Here is a 16373-nt window from a genome sequence, read left to right as displayed (position 1 = left end):
CACCCTGTATATACCATATAGACACCTCGTGTATACCCCATAGACACCCCATAATATATACCCCATAGACACCTCATAGACACCCCATCTGCACCCCATAGACATCCCATACATACGCCACAGACACCCCACAGATACCCCATAGACACGCCATAGATACCCCAGACACCCCATAGACACCTCGTGTATACCCCATAGACACCCCACAGATACCCCATAGACACCCTATAGACACCCCATAGATACCTTATAGACACCCCATAATATATACCCCATAGACACCCCATATATACCCCATATCCACCCCATAGACACCCCATATGCACCCCCTATAGACGGCCCTGTGTGTGCCCTGTGCACCCCATACACACATCCCTATACCCAGCTCTATGTGTGCCCTGTGCTCATCCCTACACACCCCATGTATCCCCCTATATGTCCCTCTACACGCCCCTGTGGGGGTCCTATGGCCCCACATGCCCTTGTGGGGGGTCCTATGGCCCCATACGGCCCTGTACAGCCCCGTGCGGGCCCTGGGCTCCCCCCGGCCCCCCAAACGCGCCCCATTTGCGCCCCCATGGAGCCCCATAGACCCCACTGGCCACTGTCGCCCTCAGGTGGCCGCGCCGCGCCACTGCACCCCACGGAGGGGGACCCCAAACCCGCGTGTGTGTGCGGTGACCCCAAATCCCCCAAATGCCCCCAATTCCCCCAAACCTTCATGTCCATGCGGGGCGGAAGAACCGTGACCCCAAACCCCCCAAATGCCCCCAGCTCCCCCAAACCCACGTGTGTGTGTGTGGTGCGGAGGCACCGTGACCCCAAATCCCCCCAATAAACCCGCGTGTCCATGCGGTGCTGAGGAACTGTGACCCCAAATCCCCCCAAACCCGTGTGTGTGTGCACTGCAGAAGAACCGTGACCCCAAATCCCCCCAAGTTCCCCCAACCCCGCGTGTCCATGGAGCACAGAAACCCTCACTGGTGTCACGGTGCCACATCCGTGTGCAGGGGGGACAAGTCCTTTACTTGCCAAGGGCTAAGGCCACATTTTGAACGGGGAGGAGGTGCACGTGTCCCCCCAGCCACACGTCCAGAGCACAGACAGAGGTGTGGGACCCCCCCGTGTTAAGGCCACTGGGAATTTCGGGGTGGCCTCAGACGGTCACCCCTTATCCGTGTGTGCACTCCAGCCCACGGGATGATGTAGAGAGGGGTCTCGGGGGGCTGTGGGTGTGTGGGGACCCCACGGACACGAGGTGCTACAGGAGGGTGCAGTCCAGGTCCGGCCGCTGCCGCTGCCGCCGCTCTCCGGCCACGCGCCCGCCGGCCTGTGGGGACAGGGACAGGGACAGTGCTGGGGTGAGGGGACACCTGCAGAGACCCCCAGGAGTGTGGGGGACACCTGGTTACCTGTGCTGGCAGCAGCTGGGAAGGACCAGGCTGAGGATGAGGGTGAGGATGGTGCTGCTGGTACTCCTCGTGCTGCAGCTGCCGCGCCAGCTCCAGGTCACTGAGCACCGAGGGCTGGTCGGGGCCCTGCTGCAGGGACAGGGCCATCATGAAATCCTGGAAGGGAGAAGGAGCATAAAAAGGAGGTCAGAACCTGCAGGATTCCCTCATGGAGTCAGGATAGGACTCAGGTCTCCCCCAGTGTTGGGAAAGATGGGACAGGAAGGAGTTATGAATATGACTGTATGGTAAGAAATACTGGAGGTGTAAAACCTGAGTGAAATAGGAATGAAAGCCAGTTTGGAGATGTAGGCATGGGGAGGCAGGAAGACAGTGATGAGCTGGAGATGGGTGAAAAGACAGGAAAACAAAAAGACACAGGAATGTTGCCTTTCCACCCTGCAAAGGCATCAGGGAACAAGTGCATAAGAAAGGAGTCTATAGAGTTTAGAATATAAAATGACACGGTAATGTAGTAGTTCTTATAGGCTGCAGGCAAAGTCTGTAGGTTTTGTATCTTGCACGGGTTGGTCACTGTAAATTAGAATATTCAACACAAAAAGAGATAGAATGGATTGGAACAAGGAGATTGCTCTCTTCTCTTGGCTCTCTTACCCTCTTCTCTTACCTCTCTCCCCTCTCTTGCCCTCTTACTCTCTTACCCTCTTGGCTCTCTTCACTTGCTCTCTTGGCCCATCCCCTCTCCTCTCTCTCACCTCACTTGCTCCTGTTTTCTCCCCACGTTTTTCCCCTGCTCCTGCCCCGTTTTTACCCCTGAGCTCTCTTCTCTCTCTCTCTCCCTTTCTCTCTTCAGGGCTTTGCTCCAGCCCAGGCTGGTGGCTGAAGGCAAAACCCTCTTTACCCACCACCCTTGTAATAATAATAATAATAATAATAATAATAATAATAATAATAATAATATGTTTCTACAACATCTCAGCTCTGCAGAGTTCCTTGTCCCTGCCATCCACAGAAAATTTCTACACCCCAGTGCCACCAGCTCGTCCCTTACCTGGTCCACCTGGCTCTGCTGCAGCCGGTGTTCCGGGGTGGCCACGGTGGGCACCTCCTTGCCCGGGGCGTGGCTGAGGTGGAAATCAGTGTCACAGAAGCAGCTGTCCCCATCCACGCTGTGCAGGCTCTCCCACACCACCGCCTCCTCCTGCAGGAAGCCCTGGTCTGTCACCAGCAGGTACAGGTGGCCCTGGGGACAATGGGCGACAAGGGACAGGGGACAGACAGTCAGCCATGGGTGGGTGCTCAGGGTAGAGCCCGGCAGGGTCTGGGGGCCTCACCTTGTGCTTGATCATGGTGCTGAAGTGGTTGTTGCGGAAGAAAACGCCGAGCTCGCCCTCGCGGGCCCGGGCCGTGAGCTCACACAGCCCGTGGAAGGTCAGCTGGGATGCTGTGGACTCCAGGAACTGCTCGGCCACCAGCCCTGGGGGGACAGAGGGGCCGTGGAGGGGCCGTGGAGGGGCTGGAGGGGCCGTGGAGGGGCTGTGGAGGGGCTGGAGGGGCCGTGGAGGGGCCGTGGAGGGGCCGTGGAGGGGCTGGAGGGGCCGTGGAGGGGCCGTGGAGGGGCCGTGGAGGGGCTGGAGGGGCCGTGGAGGGGCCGTGGAGGGGCTGGAGGGGCCGTGGAGGGGCCGTGGAGGGGCTGGAGGGGCCGTGGAGGGGCCGTGGAGGGGCTGTGGAGGGGCCGGAGGGGCCGTGGAGGGGCTGGAGGGGCTGTGGAGGGGCCGTGGAGGGGCTGTGGAGGGGCCGTGGAGGGGCTGGAGGGGCCGTGGAGGGGCCGTGGAGGGGCTGGAGGGGCTGTGGAGGGGCTGTGGAGGGGCTGGAGGGGCCCTGGAGGGGCCGTGGAGGGGCTGGAGGGGCCCGGCCATGCCCCCGGGGAGGGACTGGGGCCGTTACCTTCGCTCACCAGGCTGGAGTCACTGGCCTGTTTGCAGGTGATGATTTTCTCCACCAGTTGGTTGTAGCTGAGTTTGCCCACGGCCTGGACCTGCTCCGGGATCTGTGGGGCGGCAGGGAAAGGGGTGAAGTCCTGCAGGGGATGGTGGCTGAGGGAAGGGATGCTCAAAGCCCCAAATCCGCAAAATTCACCTCAAAATCTGCCCCAAAACTTCATCTGAAACACCCAAAACCCCCACCTGGATTGTGAAATTCACCTGAAACCCCCAAAAAAATCCCCAAATCCACCTCCAAATCTCCAAAATTAACCCTCAAAACCCCCCCAAAATCCCACCTGGATCCCCAAAATCAACCCTCAAAAACCCCCAAAAATCCCACCTGGATCCCAAAATTACCCAGATCCCAAAATTCCCATCCAAAACCCCCCCAAAGCTTCACCTGAAACCCCAAAACCCTCCAAAATTCCCACCTAGATCCTGAAATTCCCACCCAAACCCCCAAAATCTCCCAGTGCAACCTCCTGCCGTGGCCAGAGGGGACATGCACTGGCTCTGGTTCAAAGCCTTGCCCCAAACACCACAGAGGGGTTTGGGTTGGGACATTCTGGGATCACCTGGATTCCCCAAACCAGGGGCAGGGGACACCTCCTGCTTGACAAGGTTGTTCCAAACCCTGTCCAACCTGGCTCTGAGCACTCCCAGGGACGGGAAATGGGCTGGGACAATTCAGGATCAGCCCCAGCTCCTCCCAGCAGAGTCCTCCAGCCCCAGGATCACCTCCATGGCCCCAGAGAAGCCACCAGGCAGGTGAGAGGGGGGCTCACCTGGGGGTCCACCAGCCAGCCGTGGTACAGGGGGATGTTGAGGAGGTCGAAGACGATGCACTCGGGGGTGTACTCGAAATCTGAGACCCCCGTGAACCTGACGTTGACGTCCAGCCCCGTGGAGAGCTTGGGCAGGACTGTCATGCTGTCACTGATGTTCTGGGGGGCAGGAGAAACACAGGGAGTCACTCCTGGAGGTGGGAATCCCCAAATCCTGCAGCCCAACGGAGCTCCCCGGAGTTGGGTGTCCTGGGGTTGCTCCTCACCTGCTGGAAATTGAGCTGCAGCCCCTCCGAGGTGTCCCGGGGTTGGGTGGCCAGGATGCAATTCCCTGTCAGAGAGAGGGGTCAGCCCAGAGCTGGGACTGGGGAGGGAATTTGGGGGGTCCCAGCAGAGCCCCCCACCCCATTCCTGGTGTCCCCACACTCACCCAAATGTGCCATCAGCTCCTCGGCCGTGATCACCTCCTTCTGCGGGGGCAGCTTCACCTGGGAGCAGCCAGAGGAGGTTGGGGGCCATCCCTGGGATCCTCCCCTTGGGGATTTGGGGAAAAAACCCCAAAACCCCCCTCAGAACTCCCCCCCAGACCCCCCTGTTACCTTCCACTGCAGGAGGAGGGTGTTGATGATGGCCAGGAGCGGGCAGGGCCCGTTCTCGCTCTGGGTGACCACGGGTGTCCTCTGCCCTTTCCAGCTGATCCATTTCACGCAGTAAAAATCCTCCTCCCGGGCCGGGGGCTGCGCCCGGGGGGCTCCCAGAGAGGACCCCCCTCCCTGCAGGGGCTGCTGCTGCCGGGGCTGATCGGGGGAGCCTCCCGGGGGTCTCTTGGGGCTGGATCCCCCCTCGGTGCCTTCCCTGGCCCGGGCGGGATTTGCCTGGCTGGAACTGGGAATTCCGTGTCCAATAGTGGGAACTTCATCACTGATGACACTGGGAATTCTGTCCCTGACACCAGAGATTTCATCCCCAACACTGGAAATTCTGGGAATTCTGTCCCCAACACCGGGAATTCTATCCCTGACACTGGAGATTTCATCCCCAACGTTGGGAATTTCATCTCGAACACCAGGAATTTCATCCCCAACACTGGAGATTTCCTCCCCAACATTGGGAATTCCATCCCTGACATTGGGAATTCCGTCCCCAACATTGGGAATTCCATCCCCAACACTGGAGATTTCCTCCCCAGCACCAGGAATTCTATCCCTGACACTGGGAACTCCATCCCCAACATTGGGAATTCCATCCCTGACACTGGAGATTTCCTCCCCAACACTGGAAATTTCATCCCCAACAGTGGGAATTCCATCCCCAACACTGGGAATTTCGTCCCCAACACCAGGAATTCTGTCCCCAGCAGCAGGAGTTGTGTCCCCCCCACCGGGGGTGGCCGGTGATGTCCCCTCCTGTTCCATGGGGTCCCTCCTGTTGCTCCGGCTCTGTTCAGGCTCCTGGGAACGCCCCGGGGCCGGGCGGGGGCAGCCGCATCCCAAATCCGCCTTGGGAAGGAAATGGGGCTGGTGGAGGAAAAGAAATAAATATAAATATAAATATAAATATAAATATATAGGTAAATATATAGGTAAAATATAAATATAAGTAAAATATAAATATATAGGTAAAATAAAATAAAATAAAAAAATATTTTAAAAAAAGAAAATAAAATATAAAATAAAAAATATTTTTTAAAAGAAAATAAAATATAAAATAAAATAAAAATAAAAATTAAAAAAATTAAATTAAAATAAAAATAAAATATAATAAGATATAATAAAATATAATAAAATAAAGCACAGAGGGGAGGGAACGCGATGGGTTTGAATTCCCACTGGCGGCTCCGCCCCGAGCCCGCGGCGGGACCGGCCGGACCGGCCTGACCGGGGATCCCGGGGCGTGACCGAGGGGTCCCGGGGGGTCCCAGGAGGGTCCCGGGTGTGACCGGGGGGTCCCAGGGGGGTCCCGGGTGTGACCGGGGGGTCTCAGGGGGGTCCAAAGGGGGTCTCAGGGTGTCCCGGGGGGTCTCAGGGGGGTCCCAGGCTGTGGCCGCCCCTCGGTGTCCCCGTCCAGGACCCCTGACCCCCCTCGGATCCCTCCCTGCCCTTTTCTCCTGGTTTTCCTTGTTTTTTCTCCTTTTTCCTCCTTTATGTTCCTTTTCCCTCACTTTTCCTTATTTAATTCCTCTTTTCCCCCTTCTTTTTTCGCCTTATCCCTCCTTTTTATCCCTTTAAACCTCCTTTTACCTTTTTTCCTGCTTTTCTCCTTCTTCTTTCCTCCTTTATTCCCTTTTCCTTCTGTTTCTTCTTCCTTCTTTTTATTTTCTCTCGCTTTTCCCTCCGTTCCCCTTCTTTTTTTTTTTTTTCCACTTTAATCTCCTTTTTTATTCCTTCGCGCTCCTCTTTTGCTTCTCTGGTCTTCTTTTACCCCTATTTTTTTTTTAATCTGTCCCTTCTTTTATCCTCTTCCCCTTCTTTTGTTTTTGTCCCTTTTTTCTTCTTTTTTTTCCCCTGTTTTTCCCCCTTTTTTCCCAGTTTCTGACGGGCCTGTTTTCCACCTCCAGCCTCCTCCGGCTTTCTGTGGGAAGGCGGATTTAGGGCGGGGGGAGGAGGAGGAGGAGGAGGAGGAAGAGGAGGAGGAAAAGGATTAAAGGTGTAATTTGTTTTTTTGGGGTGCAATTAAATTTTGGGGGGGCCGCGCTTTGAGGTGGGACAGGCCGGGGGAGTTGGGCTGTCGCGGTTTGGGGTCGCAGCGGAGTTTGGGGGGTGTCAGAGGGGCCTGGGAGGGCTCTGGGGTCCCAGGGGGGCGGGAGGGGTCACGGGAGGGGATTTTGGGGTGAAAAAAGCGGATTTTGGGGACCCCCCCGAGCCCCCCCCCCCCCCACAGCCCCGGGGGATGCCGGGAACGGCCCCGCCCCCTCCCAGCGGCCCCTGCGGCAACGGGGGGCGGGGCTTGGCCCGGCTGGGCTGGGCCGGGGGCTCGGTTATACTGGGAATTCTCGGTTATACCGGGGGGATCGGGCTGTACCGGGCTCTCTTGAGTTGTACTGGGCTGTACTGGGTTGTACCGGGCTGTACTGGGGTGCACTGGGCTGTACTGGGCTGTATTGAGTTGTACCGGGCTGTACTGGGTTGTACTGGGTTGTACTGGGCTGTACTGGGCTGTACTGGGCTCTGTTGAGTTGTACTGGGCTGTACTGGGTTATACTGGGCTGTACCGAGCTGTACAGGGGTGTACCTGGTTCTACTGGGGTGTACTGGGTTGTACTGGGGTGTACTGGGTTGTACTGGGTTATACTGGGCTGTACTGGGTTATATTGCATTGTACTGGATTATACTGGGCTGTACTAGGTTATACTGGTCTGTACTGGGTTATACTGGGTCGTACGGGGTTGTGCTGGGCTGTACTGGGCCCTGCCTGGCTCTACTGGGTTATACTGGGTCGTGCTGGGTAGTACCGGGCTGTACTGGGTTATAGTGGGGTTATACTGGGCTGTACTGGGTCATACTGGGGTTATAGTGGGCTGTAGTGGGTCATACTGGGGTTATAGTGGGCCGTACTGGGTTACACTGGGGTTATACTGGGCCGTACTGGGTCATACTGGGGTTATAGTGGGATGTACTCAGTTATACTGGGGTTATAGTGGGCTGTACTGGGTTACACTGGGGTTATACTGGGCCGTACTGGGTTATAGTGGGCCGTACTGGGTCATACTGGAGTTATAGTGGGATGTACTCAGTTATACTGGGGTTATAGTGGGCTATATTGGGTCATACTGGCCGTACTGGGTTATCCTGGGGTCACTCTGGCGGTTCGGGGCGCGGATCGGCGCCGTCATGGAGCAGTTTGTGGCGGGGAGCCGGGCAGCTCTGCAGGTACGGAGGGCTCGGGGGGGCTCTGGGGTCTTTGGGGATTGGGATCTATGGAAACATGAGCACCCCGGCCCCACCAGCTGCGGGATTGGGGTGCAGGGGGTGCCCAGGGAGGAGCCAGCAGGGACATGGGGGTGCAGGGGGAGAGGAGCACCCCATGGACTGGGGTGCCCTGGAAAGAGGGGTGCCCCACAGGCCTGGGGTTCAGCAGGAACAGGGAGCCCTAAAAAAAGGGGTGCTGGGGGTCCCTGTGCCCAGGGAATGGGCTGGGTGCCCAAAGGGCCAATAGCCCCAAGTGCTGTGCCCTGTCTGAGGTGCCACAGCCACACCAGGGACACCCCAAAATCTTTCCCAGCCCCATCCCAGTCCTGCCTCCAGATCTGCCACGGGGTTTGGAGCTGCAGCTGCTCTTGGGTTTGTTTTTTTTTTTTTTCCCTCAGCTTCTGCCAAAAACGAGTGAATCTGGGTTATGGCAGCAGAGAATTGTCCCCATAATCAGGGCCTGGGGATGGGGTGGCTCCTGTGGGTGTGACAGAGCAGGGGACGGGGGAGTGACATGTTTTTCCTGCTGCTGCAGGCAAGCAAAAGAGGGTGAGACATCATGTTTTTTGGGCAACAACCAGCCCCAAACTCAGCATTTCTTAGAACAAATGGGTTAAAGCACTAAATGCTCCCGGGGCTGTGGGGCTGGGATGGTCCCTGTCCCCACAGAGGTCGGTGGCTGAGGTGAGTTTTCCTGGAACCCTGACCCACCTCACTTCACACACACACACAACCCAAAACCCTGAGCTTTTAGTGCCAGAAGAGGATCCCAGCCAGGCCCAGGGATGCCAGGACCTCGTCCAGAGGGTGGATTCTGTGGGTGACACCTGTGATGGGCAGCTCCAGGGACTGTGATGAGGGCCAGGGAGCAGTTTGGGGGTTTTTTGGAGGACAGGGCTCTGTTGCTGCTGTGCTGATGCCTCCCTTCCCTACAGGAACACATCAGGCAGCACCAGGAGATCCACGTGGTGATGGGCAACGAGGCCTGTGACCTGGACTCCACTGTTTCAGCTCTGGCTCTGGCTTATTTCCTGGCCCAGGTGAGGCTTGGCCACTGTCCCGGGGACTGTGGGTGGCCCGGGGGACGCCCCCCCATGGGTGTCACCCCACTGGGTGTCACCCCCACCGCCGCAGACCTCCCCGGCTCCCAAAGCCGCCGTCTTTGTGCCGGTGCTGAACATCCCCCGCGCCGACTTCGCGCTGCGGACGGAGACGACGTTCCTGCTGCGGGATCGGGGCGTCCCGGCCTCCTCCCTCATCTTTCGGGATGAGATCGACCTGGGGGGGCTGCACCACGCGGGGCTGCTCTCCCTGACGCTGGTGGATCACCACGTCCTGCCCGGGTGAGCCGGGAGGGGGGTGGCAGGGTGGGGACAGCCAGGGCCACCTGCCCAGAGCCTTGATTTTTGCCACTCAGGGTGGGTCGAATTGATCAAAATCTGGGGTGTTTTTAGGGAAGGGAAGCAATGCAGGGGTTTCCCAGGCTCTGACCCTTCCTGTTGCCCAGCAGTGCCGACGCTGCCCTGGAAGAGGCCGTGGTGGAGGTGCTGGACCACCGGCCACTGGAGAAGGACCGTGGCCCCCCGTGCCAGGTGACGGTGGAGCCGGTGGGTTCCTGTGCCACGCTGGTGACTGAGAGGATCCTCCAAGGCCCCCCAGGAGTGCTGGACAAAACCACAGCCTCACTGCTGCATGGTGAGCACAGGGAGATCCTGCCTGAGCCCTGAGCCCTGGGGGACAGTGACAACACGGCCCTGTTCATCCCCACAGGCACCATCTTGCTGGACTGCATCAACCTGAGCCCAGCTGCGGGCAAAGTGACCCCCAGGGACGTGGCCTGCGTGTCCCTGCTGGAGCAGAGGTTCCCAGAGCTGCCTGCCCGTGACGCCGTGTTTGGAGCCCTGCAGGCGGCCAAGTTCGATGTCACAGGTGTGTGACCCCGGGCAGTGGCACCCAGGTGTGTCCCCCCTCTCCTTGGGGACAGGAAAGTGCCCTGGGCCTCACCCCTTGGTCACCTCCCAGGGCTGACGACGGAGCAGATGCTGCGGAAGGACCTCAAAGTCATCTCCAATGACGAGGTGGTCGTTGCCATCAGCGGCGTCTTCGAGGACCTGGAAGTGAGACTTGGGGGCGAGGGGGAAACTGAGGCAGGGAGTGGCACACAGGTGATGCTGAGGCTCCTCTGCTCTGTGCAGATATTCCTGCTCCGGCCTGGCTTGCTGCAGGACCTGGAATCTTTCTGCCAGAGCCGTGGCTACGCGGGGCTGGTGGCCATGACCGTGTCCTTTAACGAACGCCACGAGCCCACCCGGAAACTCGCAGTCTACAGCCCCCAGGAGCCCCTCCGCAGCACTGTGAGTCAGGGGACAGGCCTGGGCATCTCTGGGGCAGTTCCCAGCTGTGGTTTGCCCCAGAATCTCCCAATTTGGGGGCTCTGAGGAGGTCCCAGCCCTGTGCTCAGTTTTGGGGGCTCTGAGGAGGTCCCAGCCCTGTGTTCTCTCCCCTGCAGCTGTGCCGGGCGCTGGAGGAGGCGACAACGCCGTCCCTGCTCCTGCAGCCACTGCCCAGCCCCTGGCCCTGCGTGGCTGCCTACGCCCAGGGCAACGCCGTGGCCGCTCGGAAAAAGGTTCTGCCCATCCTGAGGGCAGCCCTGGGGGGCCTGGGGGCTGCAGGGGGCCCCGAGGAGGAGGTGGTGCCCCCGCCCACCCCCATGAACAGCCTGGTGGAGGAGTGTCCCCTGGCACAGGCCGTGCCCCCGCTGTGTCCCCAGGATGTCCTGGAGAGGGTCAGCCGCATCGCCGTGGGGCAGCCCCCCGGCTCCCCCAAATAGCAGCAGGCACCCCCTGGGCTTTTTGGGGTCTGGATGAGAAATTGGGGTCCCTGAGCAGGCCCTGGTGGGGTGCCTGGGTGTGGGGAGGGTGGAACTGCCTTTGCCAGAGCTCAGCTCTTGGCTCTCATCACGGTTTGTCCCCTGCCCCAATGGCTCCCTCTGCCCCAGTGGTCCCCAGGGTGGGTTTTTGGGGATGCCATGGGCAGTAATTGCACTCCTTTAATGAAGGCATTGAGGTGGGGAAGTTAATGAATTCTTAATGATCTTCCTTCCTTTGGGGGAGCAGAGGGGGGCCCAGAGGGTGGGTCCAGACATGCAGCCGTCCAGGATTTTCACTGTTTTCCAAGGATTAAATTTCCCTTTTATCCAATTTTGGCTCTTGGTTTTTATTCTGGGATGGGTCTGGCGCTGCCCCACTCGAGGTGGGGGTGCAATCCCCTCAATGGTGGGTCAGAGGAACATTTTGGGGTGTCCAAGGAGGGGGTGTCAGTGCAGCCACACTCCCAGCACAGCCCAGCTGGGAGGAAAACTGGCTTTGCCATAAGAAGTCATGGCCTGTGCCTGCTGTGAGTATCAGTGGGCTTGGCTTTTCCCAGTGGATTTGTCTGCTCCAGGAGCAGAGGAGGGAGTGAGGAGCCTGGAGCAGCTTGTGCCCCCACCCCTTGGGCCAGCACAAGGCATTTATTTCAAGGGTGGAATGTTTTTTTTTTTCCCCAAAAAAAACCCCCCTGACCCGAGCGTGACACGGGGCTGGAAAAGCCCAGAGCTGGAGCACAGGGGAGGGGAAAGGCTCTGTCACCCAGCACGTGCTAATTAATATTTAATCCTGGCGCTAATTAAACTATGTACACCCGCGCCTGAATTCCGGAGCCCTTCCCGGGTCAGGCCCTGTCCAGCCTCACCCAGGGCTGGGGACAATCCCGGGTGGAGGGGGGACCCACCACGGTCCTGCCTGAGGCGATTGGAGGCTGCTCAGGTGGGTTTTGGAGTTTAAAAATAGGGACATATCCTAAAAAAAGGAGGGAGGTGGGAGTTTGGCGGCGGTGGGAATGCCAGCTGGAGGCACTGTGGGCTCGGGGACACACCCGAGCACTGGGGGTTTGATCCTGGTTTGGCACCAAAAGCATCGGGGTTTAATCCCGGTTTTGCTCCCAAGAATTGGGGTTTAAGTTCCAAATCGAATAATCCTGGTTTTGACACCAGAACATCTTGGGTTTAATTCCGGTTTGGCACCGGAATGTCAGGGCTTAATCCTGGTTTTGCTCCTCTGTGATGTTCTGGGAGGCACCAAATCTGCCTCTGCACCGTGACTGTTCCCCTGGGGAAACTGAGGCACCACCATGCAGCCCATGGGAGACACGGGAGCGGAAAAAGGGAAAACTTGGGGAGGGTTTGGCACGTGTGGGGCTGCGCCTGGCAGCTCCTGGGGTGTTTTCAGAGGGGTGGCTGTGTCCTTTCCAGGTGGGGCAGGAGATGGGAGCTGCTGTCCCCGCTCCTTCCCCGTGTCACCAGCCAGTGAAGGAGGGATTTTCCAGAGGGACGACGACCCAAAATCACCGGGAGCTGGGTGAGGATGGTGCTGCATAAATACCGCGGGGTTAAAGCACTCGAGGTCGGCTTCTCCTCCAGCGGGGGGGGATCAGGCAGTTCAAGTTTGGGCTGGAAAAGCCAGGAAATCTGCAAGATCCCGGGGGATGAGTTATGGGAGCGCCCAGGTGGGGGCTCAGGGGGGTGTTCCTCAGAGGGGGGTGGCTCTGAGGGGACACTGGGGGTGCCAGGGCCGGGTACTCACAGGCTACAACACGCGGGAATTGCTCCACTGTCGCTCCCGGCCGCCCTTGGACCTCATCTCCTGCACAGCCCCGGTCTGCAGAGAGGGCCTGTCACCCACCTGGGCCACCTCCTGCCCAGCCGGGAGAGCCAGCACCCCAAAACAGCACCCAGCGCCCCAAAACAGCACCCAGCGCCCCAAAACAACACCCAATCCTGAGACCCAGCACCCCAAAACAGCACCCACCACCCCACCCTGAGACCCAGAACCTCAAAACAACACCCAGCGCCTCAAAACGACACCCAGTGCCCCAAAACAACACCCACCACCCAATCCTGAGACCCAGCGCCCCAAAAACAACACCCAGCACCCCAAAACAACACCCACCACCCCACCCTGAGACCCAGCACCCCAAAACAACACCCAACCCTGACACCCAGTACCTAATGCTGAGACCCAGCGCCCCAAAACAGCACCCAGTGCCCCAAAACAACACCCACCACCCAATCCTGAGACCCAGCACCCTAAAACAACACTTGCCACCCCACCCTGAGACCCAGCACTCCAAAACAACAGCCACCACCCCAAAACAACACCTGCCACCCCACCCTGAGACCCAGCACCCCAAAAACAACATCCACCATTCAATCCTGAGACCCAGCACCCCAAAACAACACCCAGCACCCCAAAACAACACCTACCACCTAACTCAGACCCAGCACCCCAAAACAACACCCAGCACCCAACCACGAGACTCTACCACCCCAAAACCAACACCCACCACCCCAAAGCCACCCCCTGTCACCCACCCCTGAACCCCAACACCCCCAACACTGAACCCCAACACCCCCAACACCGAGCCCCAGCCCCCCAGCGCAGCCCCCCCAGCCCTGCAGCAGTGTGGGGGTACCATGGGCATCCCCTCTCCCGCAGCCATGTCCCCGGAGCCGATGTGTGTCAGGTGCACGAAGTTCATGGGCTCCCCGATCATGGAGCGGTCGATCCGTCTCCTCCTCTTCTTCTGCAAGGGGGATGAAGGCCGTGAGTCCCTGCTGACCCCACGCCCCCTCCCCAAAAAAAAGGCTGCACTGGGGGTACTCACGGGCTGGGGCTTCTCCACGACGCAGCAGCCCAGCTTGTGCCAGAAGTCGCTCATGCTGGCGGTGGTGGCAGCCAGCGTGTCCCCCCCGTGCTGGCACACCTGGGCAGGGTCACTCCATGGGGACACACCTGGCCGGGGTGGCACGGCGTGGACAGGAGCAGCTGCGAGGCTGTGGGTGGGACAGGGAGGGTGATGCTTCCAGGCCTGACCTCCCCAAATTGATGCTAAAGCAACTTTGCACCAAGGAATAAAAGCCAGAGCAGACAGCTGGGGTCACACACAGAGCACCCAAGGGACACCTGGCATTGCAAGGAGATCTCCCCCAGGGATTAAAGATGTACCAGGGGCAGTGGGAATCACACAGAGACCCCCCCAGAGCTGGGCAGGGCTGGATGGGCCCCAGGGCAGCAGGACACAGCTGAAGGATGCTGCAGCAGGACTGGGGGGGATGGAGGCAGCCACAGCAAATCCCAACTCCCTGAGCCAGGCAGTTATAAATATCCCGGCCTTTCCGAAAGGGGGCCGGAGGTTGAGCTCTTCCGCTGCAGCTTTTTGAAGAGCAAACCGGGGAGAAACAAACAGGCGCTGGTGGGATTTTATCCCAAACTCCCACGGTGCTGCCTGGGGGAGGCGAGGGGGTGTGGGAAGGGGGGTTCACCCCCAAAATGGGAACTTCCCTTCACGCCAAAGAGAGAATGACTCTTTTGCTGTAAAAACACCCGGCAGGGAACTCACCCACCCACCCATGAGGGCCTGAGCACAACCCGGGATCAGCCACGGGAGGGTCCCCAGGTGCTGGACCCCCCGCTCGGGCAAACAGGAAAAGTTCCTTCCCCTCTCCCTGTCCCCTGTCCCCTGTCCCCTGTCCCCTGTCCCCGTCCCTGTCCCCCTGTCCCTGTCCCTGTCCCTGTGTCCCTGTCCCTGTCCCTGTCCCTGTCCCCCTGTCCCTGTCCCTGCCCCTGTCCCCTGTCCCCTGTCCCTGTCCCTGTCCCCTGCCCCTGTCCCCGTCCCCTGTCCCCTGTCCCTGTCCCTGTCCCCTGCCCCTGTCCCCGTCCCCTGTCCCTGTCCCCTGTCCCTGTCCCTGTCCCCTGCCCCTGTCCCCTGTCCCTGTCCCTGTCCCCTGCCCCTGTCCCTGTCCCTGTCCCCTGTCCCCTGTCCCTGTCCCCTGTCCCTGCCCCTGTCCCCTGCCCCTGTCCCCTGTCCCTGTCCCTGTCCCCTGTCCCCTGTCCCTGCCCCTGTCCCCTGTCCCCTGTCCCTGTCCCCTGTCCCCTGTCCCTGTCCCTGTCCCCTGCCCCTGTCCCCTGTCCCTGTCCCTGTCCCTTCCCCTGCGGCGGCGACACCGGATGGACCAAAGTCCGGCCTGCACTTCCTGTTGCTGGCGGGGAGAAGGAGCGGGGCAGACCCCCCAAAACGGGGGGCTCTGAGACCACCCCGGGCACGGCTCTGCCGGGGAGGGAGCGGGGGGCTGCAGCCAGGACCTGGTGCCATGGAGCAAACCGGGAATTCCCTGGCACTGGGGGGCGTGGGGTGGGTGCCTCTCTTGCTGCTGTCCCCACTGCCAGCCTGGCACAACCAGAGGAGCTCCTGTGCCCTGTCCCTGTCCCCTGTTCCTGTCCCTGTCCCTGTCCCCTGTCCCCTGTCCCCATTCCTGTCCCCGTCCCAGATGAGGAGGGGGCTCTGCCTTTCCATTTCCCCAGCCCGATTTCCTTTAGGAAACGCTGGGAAGGGCCTGGCTGGGGAGGAACCCCCCGAGCTCAGCACTAAACCCACTCCAGGGGGGCTGAAAAGCCTCATTGTGGAGCCCCCAAAGCCTCGTAGGAGCCCCCAGTGACTCCCCACAAAACCCTCCATGGGTTCCCCCCTGCCCAGACCCCTCCAGCCCCCCCAAAACCCCCCTGGGGCACCCACCAGGGTCTCACGTCTTTGCAAAGGGCCGGTTCTGCTGGGGGTCCCGGGGGGTCTCAGGGTCCCCCCAGCCCTGCCATGAGCCGTGTCCGGGCTCAGCCCCCCCGGGGGCCCCGGGCAGGGCGGGTTTGGGCCCGGCCCGAGCCGGCACAGGGCGAAACGACTTCCCGGTTGGGAAAGCACCGACCCAGCTCCGGCTCTGCGTCACCGGCGGGCGGGGGGGGGCCGGTCCGAGACCCCCGGGACCCGCTGGGGGGACACCCCCTGCCCGGGTACCCGCTCTGAGACCCCCGGGACCCGCTGGGGGGACCCGCTGGGAGACCCCCGGGACCCGCTGGGGGGACACCCCCTGCCCACCCACTGGGGGCTCCGGGGGCTCGGGGGAAAAGGGGAGAGGAGGTGAAAGTCCTGGGACCCCCGGGATGGGGCGGCAAAGCGGGAGGTGAATTCCCTTTGCCTGGGACGGGGCCGGGTGCGACCCCCGGGGAAAATGGGGAGTTACGGGGTCCTGGAGGGGTCTGGGGACCCTGGGGGTCCTGGCGGGGTATAGGGAGGTCCTCGTAGGGTTTGGGATCCCGGGGTCCTGGCAGGGTATAGGGAGGTCCCGGCGGGGTTTGGGACTCCCGGGGGTCCCGGTGGGGTTTGGGATCCCGGTAGGGTTTGAGGACCCTGGGG

At 60.2% G+C, this 16373-nt stretch overlaps 3 protein-coding genes across 7 annotated transcripts in view; 1 reads left to right on the top strand and 2 right to left on the bottom strand.

The window, feature by feature from the left end:
• Positions 1-996: 996 nt before the first annotated feature.
• On the bottom strand, positions 997-7011 carry MINDY1 (MINDY lysine 48 deubiquitinase 1). 2 transcript variants are annotated; one of them, XM_083878936.1, is made up of 10 exons: positions 6423-7011; positions 4782-5699; positions 4613-4670; positions 4449-4513; positions 4183-4341; positions 3360-3462; positions 2747-2889; positions 2464-2655; positions 1413-1568; positions 997-1330 (listed from the first exon to the last, which is right to left on the bottom strand). In XM_083878936.1, the coding sequence occupies exons 2-10, from the start codon at positions 5595-5597 to the stop codon at positions 1262-1264; spliced, it is 1761 nt and encodes a 586-aa protein (XP_083735062.1). In that variant the 5' UTR covers positions 5598-5699; positions 6423-7011; the 3' UTR covers positions 997-1261. The 2 variants fall into 2 exon arrangements, with proteins under 2 accessions (XP_083735062.1, XP_083735063.1); XM_083878937.1 differs by having other exon boundaries at positions 2464-2613.
• Positions 7012-7146: 135 nt separating this feature from the next.
• Positions 7147-11290, top strand: PRUNE1 (prune exopolyphosphatase 1). Of its 3 annotated transcripts, none has more exons than XM_083878939.1 (9): positions 7147-7388; positions 7957-8051; positions 9026-9130; positions 9225-9433; positions 9601-9785; positions 9861-10019; positions 10113-10207; positions 10286-10444; positions 10600-11290. In XM_083878939.1, exons 2-9 carry the CDS (start codon positions 8013-8015, stop codon positions 10918-10920), a joined length of 1272 nt encoding a protein of 423 aa, XP_083735065.1. In that variant the 5' UTR covers positions 7147-7388; positions 7957-8012; the 3' UTR covers positions 10921-11290. The 3 variants fall into 3 exon arrangements, with proteins under 3 accessions (XP_083735065.1, XP_083735066.1, XP_083735064.1); XM_083878940.1 differs by having other exon boundaries at positions 7147-7868; positions 7970-8051; XM_083878938.1 differs by having other exon boundaries at positions 7147-8051.
• Positions 11291-11636: 346 nt separating this feature from the next.
• The window catches only part of CDC42SE1 (CDC42 small effector 1), a 5258-nt gene continuing 521 nt past the window's right edge, over positions 11637-16373 (bottom strand). Inside the window, exons 1-5 of one of the 2 annotated variants that reach the window (XM_083878946.1) lie at positions 15702-15818; positions 13794-13962; positions 13602-13712; positions 12713-12787; positions 11637-12597 (exon numbers count right to left, since the gene is read on the bottom strand). In XM_083878946.1, the coding sequence (XP_083735072.1) occupies positions 12716-12787; positions 13602-13712; positions 13794-13847 (237 nt within the window). In that variant the 5' untranslated portion in view covers positions 13848-13962; positions 15702-15818 and the 3' untranslated portion in view covers positions 11637-12597; positions 12713-12715. Of the gene's footprint in view, positions 12598-12712; positions 12788-13601; positions 13713-13793; positions 13963-15701; positions 15819-16373 lie in introns of those variants that run through there. The other variant, XM_083878947.1, reaches the window with a different exon arrangement.

The sequence above is a fragment of the Zosterops lateralis genome (genome assembly GCF_965231275.1).
Source record: "Zosterops lateralis genome assembly, chromosome: 27".
In the NCBI taxonomy this organism is placed as follows: Eukaryota; Metazoa; Chordata; class Aves; order Passeriformes; family Zosteropidae; genus Zosterops; species Zosterops lateralis.
The sequence above is the reverse complement of the archived record's forward strand: the minus strand, read 5'-3'. Positions and strand labels throughout refer to the sequence as shown.